The sequence below is a fragment of the Pararge aegeria genome, chromosome 10 (genome assembly GCF_905163445.1).
Source record: "Pararge aegeria chromosome 10, ilParAegt1.1, whole genome shotgun sequence".
Classification (NCBI taxonomy): domain Eukaryota; kingdom Metazoa; phylum Arthropoda; class Insecta; order Lepidoptera; family Nymphalidae; genus Pararge; species Pararge aegeria.
Genome location: NC_053189.1, coordinates 18,299,721 through 18,322,339, shown reverse-complemented (window position 1 = coordinate 18,322,339; position 22,619 = coordinate 18,299,721). Strand labels below are relative to the sequence as shown.

The 22,619-nt window shown below is 37.5% G+C and overlaps 1 protein-coding gene across 2 annotated transcripts; it reads right to left on the bottom strand.

Annotated features, from left to right (window-relative positions):
* Positions 1–119: 119 nt before the first annotated feature.
* On the bottom strand, positions 120–20,942 carry LOC120626837 (phosphopantothenate--cysteine ligase). 2 transcript variants are annotated; one of them, XM_039894605.1, is made up of 7 exons: positions 20,885–20,942; positions 11,678–11,836; positions 10,456–10,684; positions 6,103–6,317; positions 3,387–3,572; positions 1,943–2,045; positions 120–552 (listed from the first exon to the last, which is right to left on the bottom strand). In XM_039894605.1, the coding sequence occupies exons 2-7, from the start codon at positions 11,807–11,809 to the stop codon at positions 452–454; spliced, it is 966 nt and encodes a 321-aa protein (XP_039750539.1). In that variant the 5' UTR covers positions 11,810–11,836; positions 20,885–20,942; the 3' UTR covers positions 120–451. The 2 variants fall into 2 exon arrangements, with proteins under 2 accessions (XP_039750539.1, XP_039750538.1); XM_039894604.1 differs by having other exon boundaries at positions 20,559–20,931.
* Between the last annotated feature and the right edge of the window lie 1,677 nt (positions 20,943–22,619).

Sequence of the window (22,619 nt, the reverse complement as noted above, 5' to 3'; positions counted from 1 at the left end):
CAGTTATATTAATCCTGTACTCCTAATCGGTTTCTACGCGATATCGTACTGGAACGTTTAATCGCTTAGCGGCACGTCTTTGTCGGTAGGGTGGTAACTAGCCACGGCCGAAGCCTCCCACCAGACAAACCACCAATCCGCATTGAGCCTGAGACTAAGGTCTTAACCCCTTCTCATTGTGAGAAGTGCCCAGTGGTGGGCGGGTAATAGTTTGATATGATGAACGGGTGGAAATAATTATCTCGTGGCGCGCATGCTAGCCCTACTGATGATTCGCATAAACGCATTTTGAAGTCACTAGTACACTTTTGTGTTTTATTACTCATACACTTTTAGTCACTGTTGGTTCACTGTTTGCTATGGTCAGTGGGCACACCGCGGATGCGGCGTGGCGGGCCCGCACCTGCCGCTAGTCCGTGAGGTAGAGTCGCGGCAGGCGGGCGCGCGACCCTCAGCGTGGTGAGCGCGCGCACGGCGGGGGCGCGTCGCCCGCCATGTGCGCGGTGTGCGCGCGCACTATGTCCGACACTATCAGACCCTCTATGTCTATACCTGGGCAACCGGACATAACAAATAAATATATACAATCGCTATCTAGCCCCAAAGTAAGCGTAGCTTGTGTTATGGGTACTGAGATAGCTGATGAATATTTTTTAATGAATATAATACACATTAATACTTATAATATACAGATAAATACCCAGACACTGAAAAACAATCATTTTCATCACACAAACATTTTCCAGTTGTGGGAATCGAACCCACGACCTTGGACTCAGAAAGCAGGGTCGCTGCGCACTGCGCCACTCGGCCGTCAAATATACTACGACAATACACACGTCGCCATCTAGCCCCAAAGTAAGCGTAGCTTGTGTTATGGGTACTATGACGGATGAATATTTGTAGTGCAATATACTAGGTTACATAAAATTCATAATTCGTTTAAAGGAAATTGCATACAATTCTAGAATAAAATACCCATTGACGTCTTGGAGATGTCTCGTAAAAAGTTCAAAGTTTGTATTAAACATCAGCTTATAGAGAAGTCCTATTATAGTAAAAAGGACTACGTAATCGATAAAAAAGCTTGGGTGCTCTAACCAGGTTGCTCTTCCAATAATTTTAAATGAAATTGCGAGATGGCGATAACAAAAAAAAACACCCGGGTAAGTTTGTTGTGGGCTTCTTCTTAGACCTAAACTAAAAAGCATGAAAAAATTATAATTAATAACAAATAAATATTTTCTACGACATTTTTAAGTCGGTGTAGTAAAATGTAAAATGACTTTGTATATATTTACTTTGTATACGGTACAGTTTAATATAGTAGCAACGATATAATTATAGATAATTATTTTCTTCATTTTATTTAACACAAAATATATTTTACTAGCTATTTAGTTAATTAAGGAAGTCTGTTTTTTTACACGATATATGCCTGTTTTTATTAGCTTCAACTGTATGTTTGTAACCGTCTCCTTTGAACTTCATTTTGACCCCCTTCGAACGGGCTGATTTTGTTCAAACTTTGTAGATATTTTACGGACCGATGAGTATACACTAGTATAAGATTATTTTAAGATTTTTGTTAATTTATATAATTTCCATCCATAGTCGATAAGGCAGAAACTATGTTAATTAATTTCCAACCATTATCTTTAGCCTAGATAAGATTTATCTAATATTAAAAAAAATTATGATGTATGGGTTACCGATTCATTTGCTCCAATAAAAATAGTAGTTTAAGAAAAACTAAAAACCACGCTTTTATAAACAAACTAAGCTTAAACGTAGAAATTAGTTTGATTTTTTTTTTTATACCAAGCGTGTTTTTTAGTTTCTTTGAACTATTAATTTTTATTTTCTTAAAATTCAGTCCAATCAAGACAAAGAGCTATAGGAAGTAACTTAAGGAATGTCATGTAACACAGGATTAGTTTACCTGCATGAACTTCTTCTCTGGAGAGCACTATCTCCTGATTGGAGTCCGGAGTCACAAGTATCACCCGTTGGTGACGCGTCTGTAACATGTTGGCCACTACCATCTGGAAGTTAGGTTAAACATCATCAAAATCATCATATCAATCCATTTCCGGCCCGCTACAGGGCACGGGTCTCCTCCCACAATCAGAAGGGATTAAGGACGTAGTCCACCATGCTGGCCCAGTGCAGATTGGTGGACTCCACACCCCTTCGTAAACATTATTATTATTAAATGAATAAATAAATAAATATGCTACGACAACACACACCGACATCTAGCCCCAAAGTAAGCGTAGCTTGTGTTATGGGTGCTAAGATGTCTAATGAATATTTTTTTCTATGAATAATATAGATAAATACTTATAAAATACATATAAACTCCCGGACATTGAAAACCATTCCTGTGCATCACACACACATTTTTCAGTTGTGGAAATCGAACCCACGGCCTTGGACTCAGAAAGCAGGGTCGCTGCCCACTGCGCCAGTCGGTAGTCAATTATTCGAGTTTTACTCTATATTCTACTATCTCTTTATTTGTACACAACTATGAAGTTAGGAAAATAAAAGAACAACAGAAATACAAAGACAGAAGTAGAACACAAATGGCGGCCTTATCGCTTAGTAGCGATCTCTGCCAGGCAACCTTACAGAGACCTCACGATGTTTACATTCACCATTGCAGCAAGTGATATTTTAATTATTTAAAACGCACATAACTTAGAAGAGATAGAGGTGCGCGCTGGGATTCAAACTCGGCCCCCCGAAAGTAAAGTCGAAGTAGCCACTGGACTATCACCGCTTATGTTAATAATTCTATTATAAATATTGGATACTATAGTGCGGCCAAATTATCCGCGAGTTACGCAGTCACACCCGCGGGACAACGGTATGCCAGCTATGTAACATGCGGCCGTATCGCATCATGTTGTACCAAATTGTATTTTGCTCTAATACAGGGGTTCCGAACCTTTTTACGAGTAAGCCAGCGGTGCACTTACAAGTTAAGAAATTTGTCCCGGCGCCCGCGCCCTGACCTAGCTGGTTAAAAATAGATTGGACCTTGTTAGTCAGGCAGATGGGTACAAAAAAATAAAACATCCTAAAATGGTAATTTCAATGAAATAAAAACTCAATATTATTATTATTAAATCGGATTTTCGCTTAATCGCTTGGCGGCACTTTTTAATCAGCAGGTTGCTAACTAGCCACGGCCGAACCTTACCTAGACCAGAGTATATTACATATCATAGGTATATCACAGATAATTAAATATCCAAAAGTTTCGCTCCAGAAGAGCATCTACTTCCGTTTACTTCGATTTGTAACTTACATAGGGGCGAAGGAAGTGCAAATATACTTTTACGCATTTATAATATTGCTATGGATAGGTCTTTTTGTACCTTGTGTTTATATTTCTCAAGGGCCGCTCGAGCTTTAGGGATGAGCAGGTTCTCATCTGTCTCCAGTTTGAATGACACCACATAGGCTTCCGGTACCCAGAGGTTGACCAGTGGAGCCAACATCTTGGGCACCAAGTGGAGCTGAATCACCGGCGGTCCACTCGCGGATTGCATCTTGTGGGTGGGCTGAAATATTACATCATATAAGAAAAGTTCATCAACAACATATAACAGTCCTCTACTGGTTTCTAAAGGCCTCTCCCAAAACGGGAGGGGGGGGGGTGTTCGCAATAGATGGTAGTAGCACAGAAGACACTCATTCATCATATCAATCCATTACCGGCCAACTTTAAAGCAACGGTCTCCTCATACATTTGACGGCCGATTGGCGCAGTGGGCAGCGACCCTGCTTTCTGAGTCAAAGGCCGCGGGGTTCGATTCCCACAACTGGAAAATGTTTGTGTGATTAACAGGAATGTTTTTCAGTGTTTGGGTGTTTATATGTATTTTATCATATTTAATTATATTATTCATTGAAAAAATATAAAAAAACATTCATCAGTCATCTTAGCACCCATAACACAAGCTACGCTTACTTTGGGGCTAGATGGCGGTGTGTGTATTGTTGTAGTGTATTGATTTTTATTATACATTCAGAAAGGGGTTAAGGCCACCACGCTGGCCCAGTGCGGATTGGTGGACTATATAGGGTATTCCGGCTCGAGGGAAGCCAGTTGCTTAGGTGGTGTAATTCGGCGGCCTAAATCAGATGTGACTCGCAAGAGTTTTCTTGCCATGATAAGCTCAGTCCACTCGCAGTGACGCGTCCTATATATACGTTACCATATAAAATAGTATTACATATATATATATGTATATATATATAATAGTATATATAAAAGTATTAATGAATAATACAATTTATTTGCTCTATTTTATGTGAGAAATTGGGTGATGGATAATTAAAAACGACTCGATGGATAGTACTGAATTTTATATTATCCAAAAATATTATTATTATTTTATTAGCAAGGTAGGTAATACGTCTGTCACCTAGCAAACTGTAAACGAGAATGAATGAGATGGCGCTGGTACATTACTTTTATAAAATGAAACATTCAAACAACCTTCTCAAATATAATTATAAATGAAGATTAGTTTTTGTATTTATTTGTAACTTAAACCAACACTTTATCTTATCCATATATGAATTTATATTTGGATAAGAGTAAATAAATACTATTAAACATCGAAGAACTGAAGACAAGGAAAAGGAAATATAATAACACTTAACGGCTTTTTTTAAATCTCTCTCTTTCTCTCTGGTCGTTCCTTCATCACTGAAGATCGTGGTCCTGCTGAGATCTCAACTACGCGCTGGTAAACTGTCTCCATCGGCTTCTTTTGGAGGCCATTTTGGCGATTAGATAGAAGCGACTTTGATTCTTTTTTAAATAACGCCAGTGATTTCGACTACCGTACCTACATAGGAAGCGCATTCCAAAATTCGATGGTTTGTATATGAATGCTTTTAAAAATTCAGGGAAAGGCATACTCAGGGTCAGGGCACATCACGATCTTAGACCGGATTGCCCTTTATTTATTTATTAAGAGTACTAACAACAAGAAAACACGTTTACAAACATAGCACACACACAATAACACGGACTGATATGCGCGTCGATTACAAACGCACGTAGCATGACAAAGCGACATTTAAACTTAATTTGATAAAAAACTATTCAAACTATTCAAAAAACTATTAACTAACATTTTGTCTATTCTTTTGCTTTTTACGCGCGTTCGCTCCGAAACCGGAGCATCCTCGGGAGATGTTGACTTTACAATGGAATTGTTAGAGGGTACATTGACGAAGATCAGTTTGGTGTGGAGTATAAGGATTGAAGAATTTATACATTACACCATACAGATTCTCCTGCTTTTCGCGGAGTATAGCAAATTAAGCTTAACTTTATCTTATAACATACAGAAGCGAGAGTAAATGCGGATCCATTCATTGCAAGCTAGCCCCGAGCATTTTGAGAAACCGCGCCCTGCAGTGGGCTGCAGTTTTTTTTTTGACCAGGTTACGCATAAAGGAATATGCCATAAAATGGATAAATCCTTCGCATTCATGAGTTGCACAGTACTTTAAGGGTAGGCAGTGCTTCATCCGGGAGGTATGAAAGGGTTCCTCAGACGTCTAACAAAGCAAACTTCTTGACCTACCAATGCATACATTCAAAATATGTGTAAAAACGCATCTAGTACAGCGAGGTTACTATACATTTGATGAATTCCTCAATGACAAGGTAGATTGGAAGCAGCCAGCCTCGCTCTCATCTCCCGCAAGATAGCATAATGATTGTAAATGTTGATGTTGAAAAAGAGCAACTACTGAGTTTCTTGCCGGCTCTTCTCGGTAGAATCTGCTTTCCGAACCGGTGGTAGAGTCACTACAAACATACATACTTGACGTTTCAAAAGTGCTTATAAAGTAGGCCTATTTGAAATAAATGACTTGGAATTTGAATTTTCAAACAAGGGGGTTATGCCATGGTGGTTTTAAGTTTGGTCTCACATAACCTCTGTCCTGCCCGAGGGTCAGAGGTAGCAATAAATAAATTCCACCAGGCTAAAAAAAAAGAGGGTAGGCACTGCTTTTGTGCATGTATGAAGTGCGCGCCACTGCTGGTAGCGGCGGCGGAATGCTCACCACGCGGTCCTTGGGCACGTAGAAGTCGGACACGGCGGCGGCCAGGTACAGCAGCGCGCGCGGGCCCGATCGCGCCAGCAGCTCGCAGGCGGCGCGCAGCAGCCAGAAGTACTCGGACACGGCCGTGAAGGCCACGTGCAACAGCGCGCCGGCCGCGTGCGCAGCCTGGTAGCGTTGCAGCGCCGGCGCCAGCGCGAACACGCCGTCCGGCTTCACTGCGCAGCGAGACCCGTGGCGTTACGCGCGCCCCGGCCTCCGCCAGTGGCGTGCATACACAGGCAGTGGCGTGCATAGAGGGTATGCAGATGATATAAAATGAAGAAAATCCCCAGTACGAGCTATAAATACTCAAGGGTAGGCTTTCTATAACTCCTACAATGCGTATCCTTAAGTTTTTTATAACTCTTATCGTAGATTTTCTTCATTTTATATTATCCTGTGCATACCGTCTATGCACGCCACTTTGCACAGAGTATATATATATATCTATATATATATATATATATAAAAAAGTGTGTGAGAAACTGTGTGGGTATGTTCCGTATAGGCTCCGAAACGGCTGGACCTATTTCAATGAAACTTTCAGGGAATCTCCGGATTGACCTGGCGAGTAATCCTTACACGATTACTCGCCAGGTCAATCCGGAGACGATCGAGTTTGGTGACGATCGGAGCACTCCTATTTTTGAACTGTCAAACTGTCAAATACAGCTTTTATTTACTATGATGATATTCTATTGCTGGGTGTACATGGGTGTAGATAATGATCTTCACCCGCTCGAGAAGAGAATGAATACGGAGAGAAACAAATGATTTAATATATTATGAGACTTAAATTAAAAATTTAATGATGTTAGTTTATTGTTTCAATAAAATAAAGCTAGTTTATCATAATCATCATCAAATCAACCGATTGACGTCCACTGCTGGACATAGGTCTTTTGTAGGGAGTTCCAAACTCGACGATTCTGGGCCGCCTGTATCCAGCGCGCTCCTCGCGACTCGCTTGATGTCGTCTGCCCACCTGGTTGGGTTTAACCAACGCTGCGCTTACCGGTGCGGGATTGCCACTCTAACAACTAGGAACCCCAATGTCCATTGGTTCTCCGAGCTACGTGCCCCGCCCATTGCGACTACAGCTTCGCGACTCGTTGAGCTATGTCGGTAATTCTTCTACGGATCTCGTCATTTCTTTGATCACGTAGAGATACTAAAATAGCTCTTTCCATGGCACGTTAGTCTAGTCGACAAGTTGAAAATGGTACAAAATAGAGATACTGCTCTTAAAATTACGTGCGATAGCTCATTGATTCACTAAATATTTAAGAAATTAAAAAAAAATTGTTAAAGAGTTTTTCCAATAAAAAACTTCTGACGCCCGGAACTCTATCTCCAATATTTATAATTTAAATTTAACGCTGAAAATAGGATTGCGCGTGACAGTTTTAGATGAGTGACACTGAGCCTTCTTATTAGGCCCATAGTTAGCTAGCGTTAGGTAGTTAGACCACACGCACAGTGCGAAGTATATATATACAAATGAATAAATAAATATACTACGACAGTATAAACACCGCCATCTAGCCCCAAAGTAAGCATAGCTCGTGTTATGGGAACTAATATGACTTACGTATATTTTTTTTATGAATAATACATATTAATACTTATAATATACATATAAACACCCAGACACTGAAAAACAATCATGTTTAAAGCACAAACAATTTTCAGTTGTGGTAATTGAACCCACGGCCTGGGACTCCAGGGTCGCTGGCCAATGCACCAATCGGCCGTCAAACAACAACGGTATATAAATTGATGAAAATACAAAATACAAATGTAGTACAAACTGCCAATGCATAAGTTTAAACAATGTGTTAAAACACATTTAATAAATCGTGGTTTCTATACGATTGATGAATTTCTTAACGACAAGGCTGCTTGGAAGCAGGCTCCGCTCTCATCTCTCACAAGATAGAAAATTTATTATTTATATGTTCATTCATTGTCAACTGTAAAATGATGTTGGAAAACAGCAACTGCTCAGTTTCTTGCCGGCTTCTGTCGGTTAACACAACGGTATCTACATTGCAAAGGTGCGAAGCTGGGTACGATTTCTTTCTTTAATATGTGTCTTCGGTTTCTTAACATAATCAAACGTTGATACGTTGAAATGTAACATTTCAACGTAGTCGTATGTCGGGCAGTGTTGGGCACAGGGTTTTTGACCAGGGTAGTCATAAAGCTTAGGAAAGGTAATCTCAACATGTTTTTCTTATCGTAACAGTTTCAGCTTGAAGTGTTTCACTAAGAAACGGTTGATGGACACCGAGGTTGCAGCGAGGCTACAAATAGCCAAGCACCCCTTGTATTCGTCGCATCGATTAGTCAAACAAAGGCACTAAACGCCGGCCGACTCATTAACCTTGAACTGGCGTCTGTATATATACGGCCGACCGTCAAATAAAACGGAAAACCTCTGCATACGTACGTATATGTACGTATAACATAATATAGCTACATCCATCTGCAAAGTCTCTTTCTTATCTACAAAAGAAGGTCCATTTTACAGATTTACCAAAAATATATAGTGACTATTTTTTTCGTACTTGTCCCATTATGTGAACAATTTTTTTATTTCTCTTTAATGTTAACTATGTTTAAAGATATATATAAAAAAAACAATTATAAAGTAAACGCTTCTATATTTTATTTATCTTTATTGATTTAGACGCGCTGTTTATATTCCGTTTATTTACATATATAGTTCAAAAACACAAAAAAGTACACTATAAACATGAACATTAAAAAGTAATGGAAAGATTGTGTACATTATAAGACAAGTAAGAAAAGAAAATAGTTTTTAGAAAAAAATGCGAATACTGAATATTGTATTACGCTTAGGATGTACAGGTGCATCCTTAGCGTAATTTAGCTTGAAAACTTAAACTGAATTAATAAATATAAGTACATTTTTTATGAAATTTACTAATTACAAGAAGTAATTAGTAAATTTCATAAAAGTGAAACGAGTGGCAGATAAACAGAGATAGATAGAGGTACCAAAGGCCAACTTAACATCAGCTTCTTAGTCCGTCAATTTTTATAAAAAAATACCTCCCCACATCACAAATTACGCATAGATAACAAAATATCCTTTTTTGCACGGGGTCCTACTGTTTTATTTTTAATTTGAATACACGTTAGCCCCTGACTGCAAGCTGGTAAGTGAAAATTAAGTCTAAAATGGTAACGGGCTAACCTGTTAGGGGTATGATAATTGAACCAATACCTTTATTTATTTAGACGTACGACATTTTCTCACAATAAGCGGTTTAAATTATGGTATATTTTATAACTCAATATTGATTTTATCTACAAATTATGGAGGGTAGAGGTAAGGAGAGTCATCTTATATGGGAGAAAAGTTGAAAAAGTGTCCAGTTGTATGCGCTAAATAACAGTTCAAAAATCCTCCACAATGGCGCTGGTGGATGCACAGGGTATGGTATGAATGTAGCAAACGTAGATGAATTGAAGTATGCCGAGTTAAAAAATTTAATGTCATTATCGACTAAAGTAGTTAATTATTGAGAATTTCAACAACTTACGTTGTACAAAATATTGTGGTAAATATAACCTTACTTCCTTGTTTATTTTTCAAGCCTACTCTAACAATATTTGGTTTGGCGCTTCTTTTAAGAGTTACCTTGATGCAAATGTGGCGCCATCCTAATTTAATACATTTTGACGACACTTTTTCATATACACAGATGATCCTCCTTACCTCTACCCTCCATACTACAAATGAATAGGTTATAATTCAATGTCCAGATTCTACAACCATGTGACAGTTCGAGCAGGGACATCAAATAGTTCCTTGGGCAATCTCTGGTAAGATGGGGCAGCTCTCTACACCCAAACCTGTAATCGGTTTGTACGCGTCCTCGTACCGGAACGCTAAAGTGTTCTGTTTCGTTTTGCGTGTGCCATTAGTTTGAAAGGTCTGTGTGTCTGACTGTGGCATCGTAATTCCCGAACGGATGAACCGATTTTTTTTTTTTTTAAGAAAAACTGTCCCCGGTCTTGAAAAATTCGTGGAAGTCCAGGGAAGGTTTAGATGATCTTCTCATCCACCTGAACAGCTGGACCGATTTTTATAAAATCTTTCTGTATATTCCAATGGGTTCCCGATTTGTTTTAATGCACAATTGGAGCCAGTAGGTGGCGCTTCTTTACCAAGCCGGACGACCTCTGCCGACTCCACTAGTCATGAATACATAATTTGGTGCTAAACAGTTACCCCCAAGGTCGCTACAAGTTTCTGCTTGAAGTAATTACATAGTTACATACCAGTGATAGTAGTATTAGGTCCCCGGTGCTGCAGATCCAACATGTCGAATAGCTTCTGTCCGTTAAAGTTCCTCGTGAAGGGCTCCAGCGACTTCTGGCGGTGCATGAAGATAACCGCGTAGCCGTGCTCCAGGAAGTACTCCGCTGATGCGGCGCCCCGCGTGCCAGCGCTGAAGTTGTCCACAAATCTCACGGTGTTGTGCTCAAGGGGGACTGTTGTACCTCCCGACTGGAACAGTTCAAGGTCATTTACTTTTTATGGGCAGGCTAACGACTGAGAGGCCGGCAGGGTGATTACGTGTCTCGCGACAGGCTTGCGACAGTCGTAAATCTTGCAATCACTGCTGTCAAACGTCACTTTAGTTTATTTATTGTATGGAAATACTTCGACGAGCTCTGGCAGAAAGACTCTAGTATTACTGATTTACAGGTTTCAAACTGAAGTAGATGCTAGCCCGTAAACCATACACTCATATTGACGGCCGAGTGGCGCAGTGGGCAGCGATCCTGCTTTCTGAGTCCAAGGCCGTGGGTTCGATTCCCACAACCGGAAAGTGTTTGCGTGATGACCTTGGATGTTTTTTTAGTGTACGGGTATTTATCTGTATATTATAAGTATTTATGTGTATTATATTCATAAATTAATATTCATCAGCTATCTTAGTACTCATAACACAAGCTACGCTTACTTTGGGGCTAGATGGCGATGTGTGTATTTTCGTAGTATGTTTGTTTATTACTAGCTGTTGCCCGCGACTTCGTCTGCGTTTGAATTTGTTTTTAAAGTATTCAGTATCGCTAAGACTTAAGGGTTTGCTGCTGTTCGCTGATGAGTTCTGTCCTCTATCTCCAACCACATTCATCAGATCTACACAAAGTTTGGGCAAAATTAAACGCATATTATAACCTCTATAGTACAAAATAATTATTTAAATCGGTTATAATTTGTCGGAGTTATGGTGTAAAATCGTCAAACACTTTCATCCCCTCTCCCAAAGGAACCGAGCTTAATGTCGGGATAAAAAGTATCCTATATTACTTCTAACACTTCCAAGAATATGTGTACAAAGTTTCATGAGGATCGGTTAAGTAGTTTTTGCGTGAAAGCATAACAAACAAACTTATATTGACATTCATAATATTAGTAGGGATAGGAAAGTAGGGATACGGATAGGGATAGGTATTTTATTTATATTGTACCAAGTCTTGAAGAATTACTTACTGTTACAAGAACTATTTTGTTCCCGTACTGATCATGCCTCTCGCAGAACTCCTTCAGCAGTGACCGATTGTCCTCGAAGTCAGTCGGGGGCAGGTGAACCGCGAAGAACTCTTCCCACGATCCACTCGCCATTCTGTTCGCTCGGACTCACTTCTCTGCCTGTGACAAAAGAAGAATATTTCTGGATATTTGATACTATTAACAAATCCGTACAAGTAGCCAGCGTAGTCCAGTAACGACGATGCAGGATTTTCATTATCGACAAAGACGTGCCTCCACGACGTCCTCCCTGGCGCAACGGTGAACGCTGTGAATTTAAGTAGGAGGTCCCGGGTCCGATTCTCGGCATGGTAAAAATGGATTTATTTATTCATAAGACACACCAGCAATAAATCTTAACTAAATACTTTAAAAAAAAAATTGTGTTAGAATTACAAATTCTGTCAAGTGCCACTAAAATAATCAATTATAGGTGTATACAGCATTATCTTAACAATTATATATAATACTAGCTGACCCCAGCGCCATCTGTCGGGCTGATTTGTGAATCTAAACCATCCAGGGTACCACCCAAAAGCATACCGAAAATTTCATTGAAATCGTTCCGGCCGTCTAGGAGGAGTTCAGTGACATACACACGCACACAAGAAATATAAATATAAAGATATATTGTTATGTCCGGTCACAATTTAAAACAATATTTAAGAATTTTAGATTTTTCTCTGGTCTGGTCTGGTCTGGTGGAAGGCTTTAGCCGTGGCGAGTTACCACTTTCTATACCACCGTATATTTATTTATAGACTAATTGTTATTTACTCTAGGCTAATCAGAGAAGACTCGAATGTGTAGGTATGTGGCCCTCCTTTGATACCGTTTAAAACGTTTTTTAATTATAACCGTACTAGCTGTTGCCCGCGACTTCGTCTGCGTTTGTTTTTGAGAGGCATGTGGCATTCAATTCAGCATTCAATTCAGGTGTAGTTTTACTTAAATTTTTAAATTGTGAATCTTTTAAGAAATTTTATTTCTAGTTGGTGTAAAATCGTCAAACACTTTGATCCTCCCATAAGAACTTAGCTTAATATCGGGATAAAAAGAATCCTATATTACTTCTAATACCTGCAAGGATATTTGTACAAAGATTCATGATTATTTGTTATGTAGTTTTAGCGTGAAAGCGTAACAAACAAACTTACAATCACATTTATAATATTAGTAGGGAAGTAGGGATAGATATTTTATATATCTCTCTACGTCGTGTTACTCATTGCTGAGGGTCGTGACCCACCCTTCCATTTAAACTTACAACCGTTTGGTCGATTTTATGCCATTTGACTCTAAAGTCAAAGTCAAAAATATCTTTATTCAAGTAGGGCCTACTTATTAGGTTTCATTATTTTTATTTATTTATTTGTTTAATGTGCCACGCTTCGCTGTGCTTGTGATTGAATGGTTGAGAAAAATACACACACATACGCACATTTTACCACCAAACGAGATTGCTGTCAAGGGCAAATAAAATAAAATAAATATACTACGATGATACACACATCGCCATATAGCCCCAAAGTAAGCGTAGCTTGTGTTATGGGTACTAAGATGACGGATGAATATTTTTTTGAATAAAATACATAAAAGACAGACTGACATACAGATACAAAAAACCCAGACACTGAAAATTCATTAATGTTCATCACACAAACCTTTTCCAGTTGTGGGATTTCGAACCCAAAGCCTTGGACTCAGAAAGCAGGATCGCTGCCCACTGTACCAATCGGCCGTCTAAAGTTTAATGTATTAAAAAAAAAAAAGTAAAACTCTTGACATCGAGGTGGATATTTCGGGTAGATCATTTGCAATGATGATACTTAACAGCGAGCCTCACTTAACAAGACCGTTTTGTTTCGACGTCAGATCCCCCGCTGACAAGAAAATGTCAAAGGTCACCGGGTCGCGGCAGACGCTCCAGCACCCAATTAACTAGAGTGCGGGTATGTTTTTGCTGAAATAATTTTAAAATAACTAGGTATCTCGGTAAGAATATTAGGTGAATACCTGCTTACTCCGCAGAGATCAAATAATATTTAGATTTACTAAATCTAAAAGGAAACAAACAAAAAACCTATTAACAGTTAATTTCGAATTTATTATATCTTATATATATAAAAGAGAAAGTGTGTGGGTATGTTCCGTATAGGCTCCGAAACGGCTGGACCGATTTCAATGAAACTTTCAGGGAATCTCCGGATTGATCTGGCGAGTAATCCTGTAAAGTTTGGTGACGATCGGAGCACTCCTATTTTTGAACTGTCAAACTGTCAAATACAGCTTTTATTTACTATGATGATATTCTATTGTTAGGTGTACATGAGTGTAGATAATGATCTTCACCCGATCGAGAAGAGAATAGAAGAGAATGAATGCGGGGAGAAATAAATGATTTAATATATTATGAGACTTAAATTAAAAATTTAATGATGTTTAAATAAAATAAAGCAAAATCTAGCCCGGCGAAAAGGGGGTGGGTACGCTAGTTTTGAATAAAAGTAAACTTAGCATATATGTCATATGCTAAGTTTACTTTAATGACTAATGTGATTTTATTATATTACTAGCTGTTGCCCGCGACTTCGTCTGCGTTTGATTTTGTTTTTTGTTGTGGCATTCAATTTAGTCGTAGTTCTTAAAAAAATTTAAAGTATTCAGTATCGCTAAGCCTTAAATGAGGGGTTTGCTGCTGCTGTCCGCTGAGGAGTTCTGTCCTCTATCTCCAACCACATTCATCAGATCTACACAAAGTTTGGGCAAAATTTAATACATATATACATACCTCACAAAAATAATTATTTAAATCTGTTGTAATTTGTCGGAGCTATTGTGTAAAATCGTCAAACACTTTCATTCCCTCTCCCAAAGGAACCGAGCTTAATGTCGGGATAAAAATATATCCTATATTACTTCTAACACTTCCAAGAATATGTGTACAAAGTTTCATGAGGATCTGTTATTGCGTGAAACAAACTTACATTGACATTTAAAATATTAGTAGGGAGTAGGGAAGGGATTATTATTATCATTAGTTTTCGTTAATTTGTATTTTAATCATTTGTTTTTATATAAAAATTCAGAATTTTCATAACATTAAATAGAATTCTGTACATTCTACCTGTTGGTGTATGAATATTTCACATTATCAAAAATATTTCAGTAATAAAATTAAATTAAGGACTTAACAATTTATTATTATTAAATAGATTTCATTATATATGTTTTAAATAGATCAAATTAAATAGATGTTAGCACGGAATTATGAATTGTCTTTATTTTTCGTTAATTTGTATTATAATCATTTTTATATAAAAAAAATGATTATAATGAAAATTCTATGTACCTACATTCTTGTAAATAAATTATTATTGTATGTTTAGGCATACATTGGGGCAAATAAAAGACTAACTTATGACATTTGCAAACTGTCGGCTCCAAGTGAACCTTACAAACAATAAGTCGACGCCTGACGGAAATACACTGCAATGTTCACTAAACTAAGAATTGGTGTTTCAAATGTCTTGAGCCACGGCATGTTAATGCCCTAGGCCGGAGCATCCTGTTGCCTTGGGCCGAAACAATTATTATTATTATTTTGAATTTATATATTAGAGACTAGCTTATGCCCGCAAGTTCGTCTTAGTTACGGTGTCTAAAGATCCCACGGGAAACGTCGCTAGATGTATGTAACCCCGTGTTCACAGAATTAAGAACGTACAGAAACCGTGTACACTACTTATATTTAAGCATTAAAAACCACTCCACTTTAGTAGTGTTTCTCGAACAGGCGGTTAGTCACTTCACTTCATTAAGCAGTTTACAGTGATTATTTTACCTCTAATGTTCTAAACGCTTACCATAAAATCCAGTGTTGCTAGCTCCCAAACCATTTCCGGTTTGAGAGCAAGGAACACTTCGCAGTGTGAAGACGTACGCGTCGCGTTTTCACTGTTTTTGGACACAATGCACTGCATACAAGAATTGCTGATGAAGGTTTTATATTCTTAATTCTGTTTAGATAGTAGAGATGTACCGAGTAAATATTTCGCCGAAAAAGCGAGCAGCGAGGTTTATAACAGCACAGCAAGCCGGGCTGCGAGCAAGCAATCACTCTGCTCCCGCTTTGAACCTCATCTATGCTAGTTTAGTACGTCTTGTACACAGGAAGCAAGTGTCTTTTATACCAGTTAAGTACCTACGTCTCGTATACAAGTCGCAAGTGTCTTTTACTTAAGTGTAGTATATTTCGTATATAAAAAGCAAGTGTATTTCATGCAAGTTTAGAACGTTTCGTATATATAGGAAGCAAGTGTCTTTTATGCAAATTTAGTGCGACTCGTATACAAGTCGCAAGAGTCTTTTATGCAAGTTTAGTACGTTTCGTATATAGAAAGCAAGTGTATTTTATGCAAGTTTAGAACGTTTCGTATATATAGGAAGCAAGTGTCTTTTATGCAAATTTAGTGCGACTCGTATAAAAGTCGCAAGAGTATTTTACGTAAGTTTAGTACGTTTCGTATATAGACAGCAAGTGTATTTTATGCAAGTTTAGAACGTTTCGTATATATAGGAAGCAAGTGTCTTTTACACAAGTTTAGTACGTCACGTATACAGGTCGCAAGAGTATTTTACGCAAGTTTAGTACGTTTCGTATATAGACAGCAAGTGTATTTTATGCAAGTTTAGAAAGTTTCGTATATATAGGAAGCAAGTGTCTTTTACACAAGTTTAGTACGTCACGTATACAGGTCGCAAGAGTATTTTACGCAAGTTTAGTACGTTTCGTATATAGACAGCAAGTGTCTTTTACACAAGTTTAGTACGTCTCGTATACAGGTCGCAAGAGTATTTTACGCAAGTTTAGTACGTTTCGTATATAGACAGCAAGTGTATTTTATGCAAGTTTAGAACGTTTCGTATATATAGGAAGCAAGTGTCTTTTACATAAGTTTAGTACGTCTCGTATACAGGTCGCAAGAGTATTTTACGCAAGTTTAGTACGTTTCGTATATAGACAGCAAGTGTATTTTATGCAGGTTTAGAACGTTTCGTATATAGTAAGCAAGTGTCGTTAATGCAAGTTTAGTGCGTCTCGTACACATGAAGCAAGTGTATTTTATGCAAGTTTAGTTAGTCTCGTATACAAGTCGTAAGTGTCTTTTATGCAAGTTTAGTAGGTCTCGTATACAGGTCGTAAGTGTCTTTTACGCAAGTTTAGTACGTCTCGTACACAGGAAGCAAGTGTCTTTTATGCCAGTTTAGTGCGTCTCGTATGCAAGTTGTAATTGTCTTTTATGCAAGTTTAGTACGTCTCGTATACAGGTCGTAAGTGTCTTTTATGCAAGTTTAGTACGTCTCGTACACAGGAAGCAAGTGTCTTTTATGCCAGTTTAGTGTGTCTCGTATGCAAGTCGTAAGTGTCTTTTATGCAAGTTTAGTACGTCTCGTTTACAGGTCGTATGTGTTTTTTATGCAAGTTTCGTACGTCTCGTACACAGGAAGCAAGTGTCTTTTATGCTAGTTTAGTGCGTCTCGTATGCAAGTCGTAAGTGTCTTTTATGCAAGTTTAGTACGTCTCGTATACAGGTCGTAAGTGTCTTTTATGCAAGTTTAGTACGTCTCGCAGGAAGCAAGTGTCTTTTATGCTAGTTTAGTGTGTCTCGTATGCAAGTCGTAAGTGTCTTTTATGCAAGTTTAGTACGTCTCGTACACAGGAAGCAAGTGTCTTTTATGCCAGTTTAGTACGTCTCGTATACAGGTCTTAAGTGTCTTTTACGCAAGTTTAGTATGTCTCGTACACAGGAAGCAAGTGTATTTTATGCAAGTTAAGTACCTACGTCTCGTATACAAGGCGCAAGTGTCTTTTACGCAAGTTAAGTACGTCTCGTATACAGGAAACAGGTGTCTTTTATGCCAGTTTAGCACGTCTCGTATACAAGTCGCAAGAGTCTTTCATGCAAGTTCAGTACGTTTCGTATACAGGAAGCAAGTGTCGTTAATGCAAGTTTAGTGCGTCTCGTATAGAGGAAACAAGTGTCTTTTATACCAGTTTAGTTAGTCTCGTATACAAGTCGTAAGTGTCTTTTACGCAAGTTTAGGACCTAAGTCTCGTATACAGGTCGCAAGTGTCTTTTACACAAGTTTAGTACGTCTTGTATACAGGTCGCAAGTGTCCCCCAAAAGCAAACAGGAACCATTTCGTTTAAAAAAACTAACCTAACTACCTTTGGCCTAGCTCAATCGTGTAATATTCGGCAAATTACGAGGTTTTTTGACACTTAATTTTTTGGCCTTTCTTTAATGTTACCGTAACGTTGGTTTTAGACCGCGCAAGTAAACACAACTTACAAGTATGTGCTTACTTAAGCGGTCTAAAACATTGGTGCCTTAACTTATCAAAATTGAAAGGTATTGGTTAAAGTAGAACTTGTCTTTTTCTGAATGAAAAGACATCACATTTTTTTGACTTGTCAATTTAGTTTAATTTAGAGTTTGAGTATATGACATTCTAGTGGTGAAGGCTTCGGCTTCCCTTTCGGGTGAACCGAGTTCAATACCCGGCACAGACTTCTGATGTTTCGGAGTTATGTGTTTTTTTAATTTAAGCAATTAAATACCATCTGCTTTAACAGCGGCGGAAAGTACCGTGAGGAAACCTGCATGCCTGAGAGTTCTCTATAATGTTTTTAAAGGTTGTGAAATCTCCCAATCCCGTACTGGGTCAGCATGGCTGGCTAAGACCTAAACTCTTCTCTCAGTCTAGGCTGGTTAATGACCATGTGATTTTCCATGACTTTTAGAAATTTTCCATTTGATTTCAAATAAGGAACCCTATAAAAGTATTAATAACTATGTTCTATATTATGTTCATTGTATACAGGAACTGATAGCGAAGGAAATTGGCTTACGAGGCATTTTGATAATAGGATTTAGGATAATAGCTATTTAGAACACACGGTTGTATCTTCCGAGTGCTTGTGGGTATTCCTAATTCCTATACACATACACAATACCTTTACAGTTATAGTAATTATAAGACACAGCAGTGAGTACTGTGCAATATTTCTTATTTGTATATATATCAACCAACTTCAAAAAGGAGGAGGTTCTCAATTCTTGGAATCTTTTTTTTATTTATGTATGTTACCCGATTACTCAATGACGCCTAAACCGATTTGAAATTTTTTTTATGTTTTAGAGGGCATACTTTCCAGATTGTCCCATTTAAATTTTATCGAAATTGGTCAAGCTGTTATTAAAAAGTCAACAATAATGTAACCCAAAGTAGCCTTTTTTTTTATTAGCACCGAGGAGTATGTTGAAGATGGTTTTTTTTTTTAATTTCAAAATAATTTATATTTTACTAGTGACTCATCTCGGCTTCGTACAGGTGCAATGTACTCAATGTGCAATGTGGGGTAGTTTGGTGTGATTAATAATAAATGAATAAATATACTACGAAAATACACACATCGCCCTCTAGCTCCAAAGTAAGCATTGCTTGTGACTGATGAATATTTTTATGAATAATATACACAAATTTTTCAATTTGGAAATTTCCCATTTGTGGGAATCGAAACCACAACCTCGGTCTCAGAAAGTAGGGTTGCTGCCAGTCGGCCGTCAAATAATGTTATGATTATGATTAGTCCATATACACATAAAACGGTTTAGCCAGCGTATGCCATATAAATGGCCTAAATTATGTTTGTGGGAAATGCATGTTCTGCATATAAACCTTCCTCTTGAATCACTCTAAATATTAAAATCTGTTCTGTAATACAAACAGTTCGAGTGACTTTGTTTTAAACTATGTAGAGTAAAATCATAAATGCAGATGTATGTTGATTCTTTTTTGTTTGACTCTATCTCGGCACCAATCTTGATGCAATTTGGCAAAGAGATACCTTAGAGGAAGGAATACAATTTTTTTAAACCCATAATGGAACTGGAAACCATTCCTGAATTCCATTCATCATCTCAAAATTAGCTCTGATGAAGTAAGGAAGCAGCAAAGAGTTTTTTTCCAAATATCCTCGCCCTACTTTTTACCAGTTTGTAATTTGGTCACATGGCCTAAGTTTTAGGTGTAATTGCATGTTGAACAAATGCTTTGGACACATCACAATAAACACTAATGGCATTAATGTGTTTATTTGGAATAGATTAAGCAGCTTTTGCTAATACACCCATAGAATTTCTTGTGCTCTTTGTCCTTTACATGTTTTTCTTGTTTATTCATGAACTGATTCAGTCACAGTCACTTTATCCTCAGGCAAGACATTCCACAGGTGTATAACTATTGCTGATAAAGTGCTCAGAAGGCTCTTACAAAGTCTCTTATGAAGAAATCCAAGTTTGAATCCATACCGTAACCATAGTCTGGGGTAACTCTTAAATGTTTACTAAAAATTATATACATTAGAATTTCATAAGTTTCAATGAGATTGCCTCTTTCCCGCATACTTTTGAGAGTGCTGAGAGTGCAGGATTGTAAGCCTTTGCTCATACAAAAAGTTTTTAGTTTTGGCTTATGTAAACTACATGCTCACTGATTTATTTTTTAGTTTATATCTTGATTTGCTAAGCTTTGGATACACTTTATTTGAAGCCAACATCACATTGCTTGGACTCAACATGAACTTGTAGTGGGCTAGTTTAAATAACCTTATGATCAACAGGTTGCTGTGGTCAAAATGGCAACTATTCTTACCCTGGGATAATAGGGCTTTAGAAATGATAAGTTATCACTATGGTTTCAAATATTTAAATAAATAAGTATCATAAGTGCGACATTTAACTCTAAAAATCGTGCTAAATAAGTAATACATACCAATGATATAAAATGCGTCCAAACAAGTTACACCAGCAGCTGTGTTAGCACCAAATGACGGGGAAACAAGCGGCGTCAGATGTTCTGAAGACTGAACTTTACACTCTTCAACTCGGCCTTAACGACCAAACTGTACTAATAAGACTTTTATCGAAAAATCGATGCATGCGAAATCTTCTCACCTTGTTAAGTCTAGTCATTAATTTTACACCTCTAGGGTTATAATACAGGTATCCTAAGCTAACACCGTACACGTTATTTTAATTTCGATACTAAGATTAACACTGTCCCGTTAATTATTAGTTTTAACAGGCTTTCAGTTTTACCTTCGAAATTGTCTTAGCAAGCTGTCTATCGACTATCACTCCGAAAGCTGACATTTAGTATTTACTGACAGTGACCGCAAGACAGCTGATGATACGATTGACAAATGACAATCATAGTGACAAGTGACATTGGCAATGGCAGCTCACTTGCAAATAGATAATTAATGTCTAAACTTTTTGGTAGCTTTCAGAGACAATGGTGCCAATTTTGTTGTACACAAATCTTGGACTTAAACTTAAGAACAATGAATAATAAAATCTAAACTAAATTGAAAGGCTTGAAATTTATGCTATCCTTTTCACTGTATTCTCTGTGGAGAAGGATTGCACTAGTTTTAGACCAGTTAATTTAGTTTCGATGAGTGGTTTGTGTTCCAGAGACATTATAGACCATTATTTCTAGTAAGGGCGCTTATATTGCATACACTGGCTTAACTTTTATATATGTATATCCACCATTATTTCTCTTTATTGCCAATGAGTATACAAGCATAGGAATAAAGACATAAGATAGGTAATTTAACCAACCCCCATGGTATGTCTATGTTCTTGTTTTTTCTCCTATTAAAGAAGAGGCCCGGCTGGTGCGCCTGCGACGGGGTATCAGTAGGCAAAGATTTTTTTTTTCTCACCTGTTTTTTAGTTCTTCAAGTTCATTAATAATAGAAAATAGTAATAAAATACCAAATATTGTCACTTTACCTTGAGAGGGCTAAAACGAGATAAGTCTTTTTTTTGCGTTCAGGGTCAGAATCATACGTTCAGGTAATTGTTTATCGTTCCAGTAGTTTGTTAGGATATATTAACTGAATGGATCTCATTCAGTAAGCCTTTTTAATAAGATTTAAATGATTACTTGATATTGTGTATTATAGTATAGACTGAAGGATGAAGAAGGGTTCCGTGTTTAACTACGGAACATAAAAACAAGACCAAGGTTTCAATATTATAAATAATTTATTACAAAAAGTTGTTATTATTACTAACTTAGTTTACGTTTATTGTTTTTCATCACACTTGCTCGTGACTTGGACCTGGTGACTTTGCCTTAAGGCTCATAATCTCAGATATTATATACATGTGTTTTTTACTTACATTAGGTACCGTATTTGCGGTTTATGGTATCTCAATCGAGATTATATTTTCCGTTCACTGTGTGTAGCACATTGCTACAAACATAAAACTTGCAGTTAGAGACACATCACTGAAAGTAATTTGTATGTAGACGAAGCATTCTGGATATAACTGGATAATACAGTTGTTTTTTAAACAAAAACACTTCATGGAGCTAAAAATAGTCCACAAATTGAAATTCCTTGTGATAAGATTAATGAACATCGATGATCGCCGACATGTTGTGAAGAAAATGAAAATATCGGATTCATCTTATCTTTTATCTTACTGTAAGAATGACACTAAAAATATCAGAGTTCTACCATAATATGTTCGAAATACATATCTCAATGTAATTGTTTCAATATATTTAAAAAGTTAATCAAAATGCATACAATTTGTTTTATTCTCGCAAGAGTATTGGACAAAGTTGTATAAAACGCTTGACATTGATTGTTACACTATCTCTTTTATTTACGCTCGACTCCGGCACTATATATCACACTAGAATCGTAATTTACCGTAATAGCATACACAATAGTGTCTTACTAAGTGTCTAAGGTTAATTGTAAATACCTTTAAAGCTCCGAATAAATAACAATTGATTTGTAACCGTAATATT

What these genes read in the sequence shown, in the direction of transcription:
- LOC120626837 (XM_039894605.1), bottom strand. Translation starts at nt 11,809, where the DNA reads ATGGCGAGTGGATCGTGGGAAGAGTTCTTCGCGGTTCACCTGCCCCCG. An exon ending in TTGAGAAATATAAACACAAG is followed by an intron (nt 2,046 to 3,386) that starts GTACAAAAAGAC and finishes CCTAACTTCCAG; the next exon opens with ATGGTAGTGGCCAACATGTT. An exon ending in CAGAGAAGAAGTTCATGCAG is followed by an intron (nt 553 to 1,942) that starts GTAAACTAATCC and finishes CCGGTTGCCCAG; the next exon opens with GTATAGACATAGAGGGTCTG.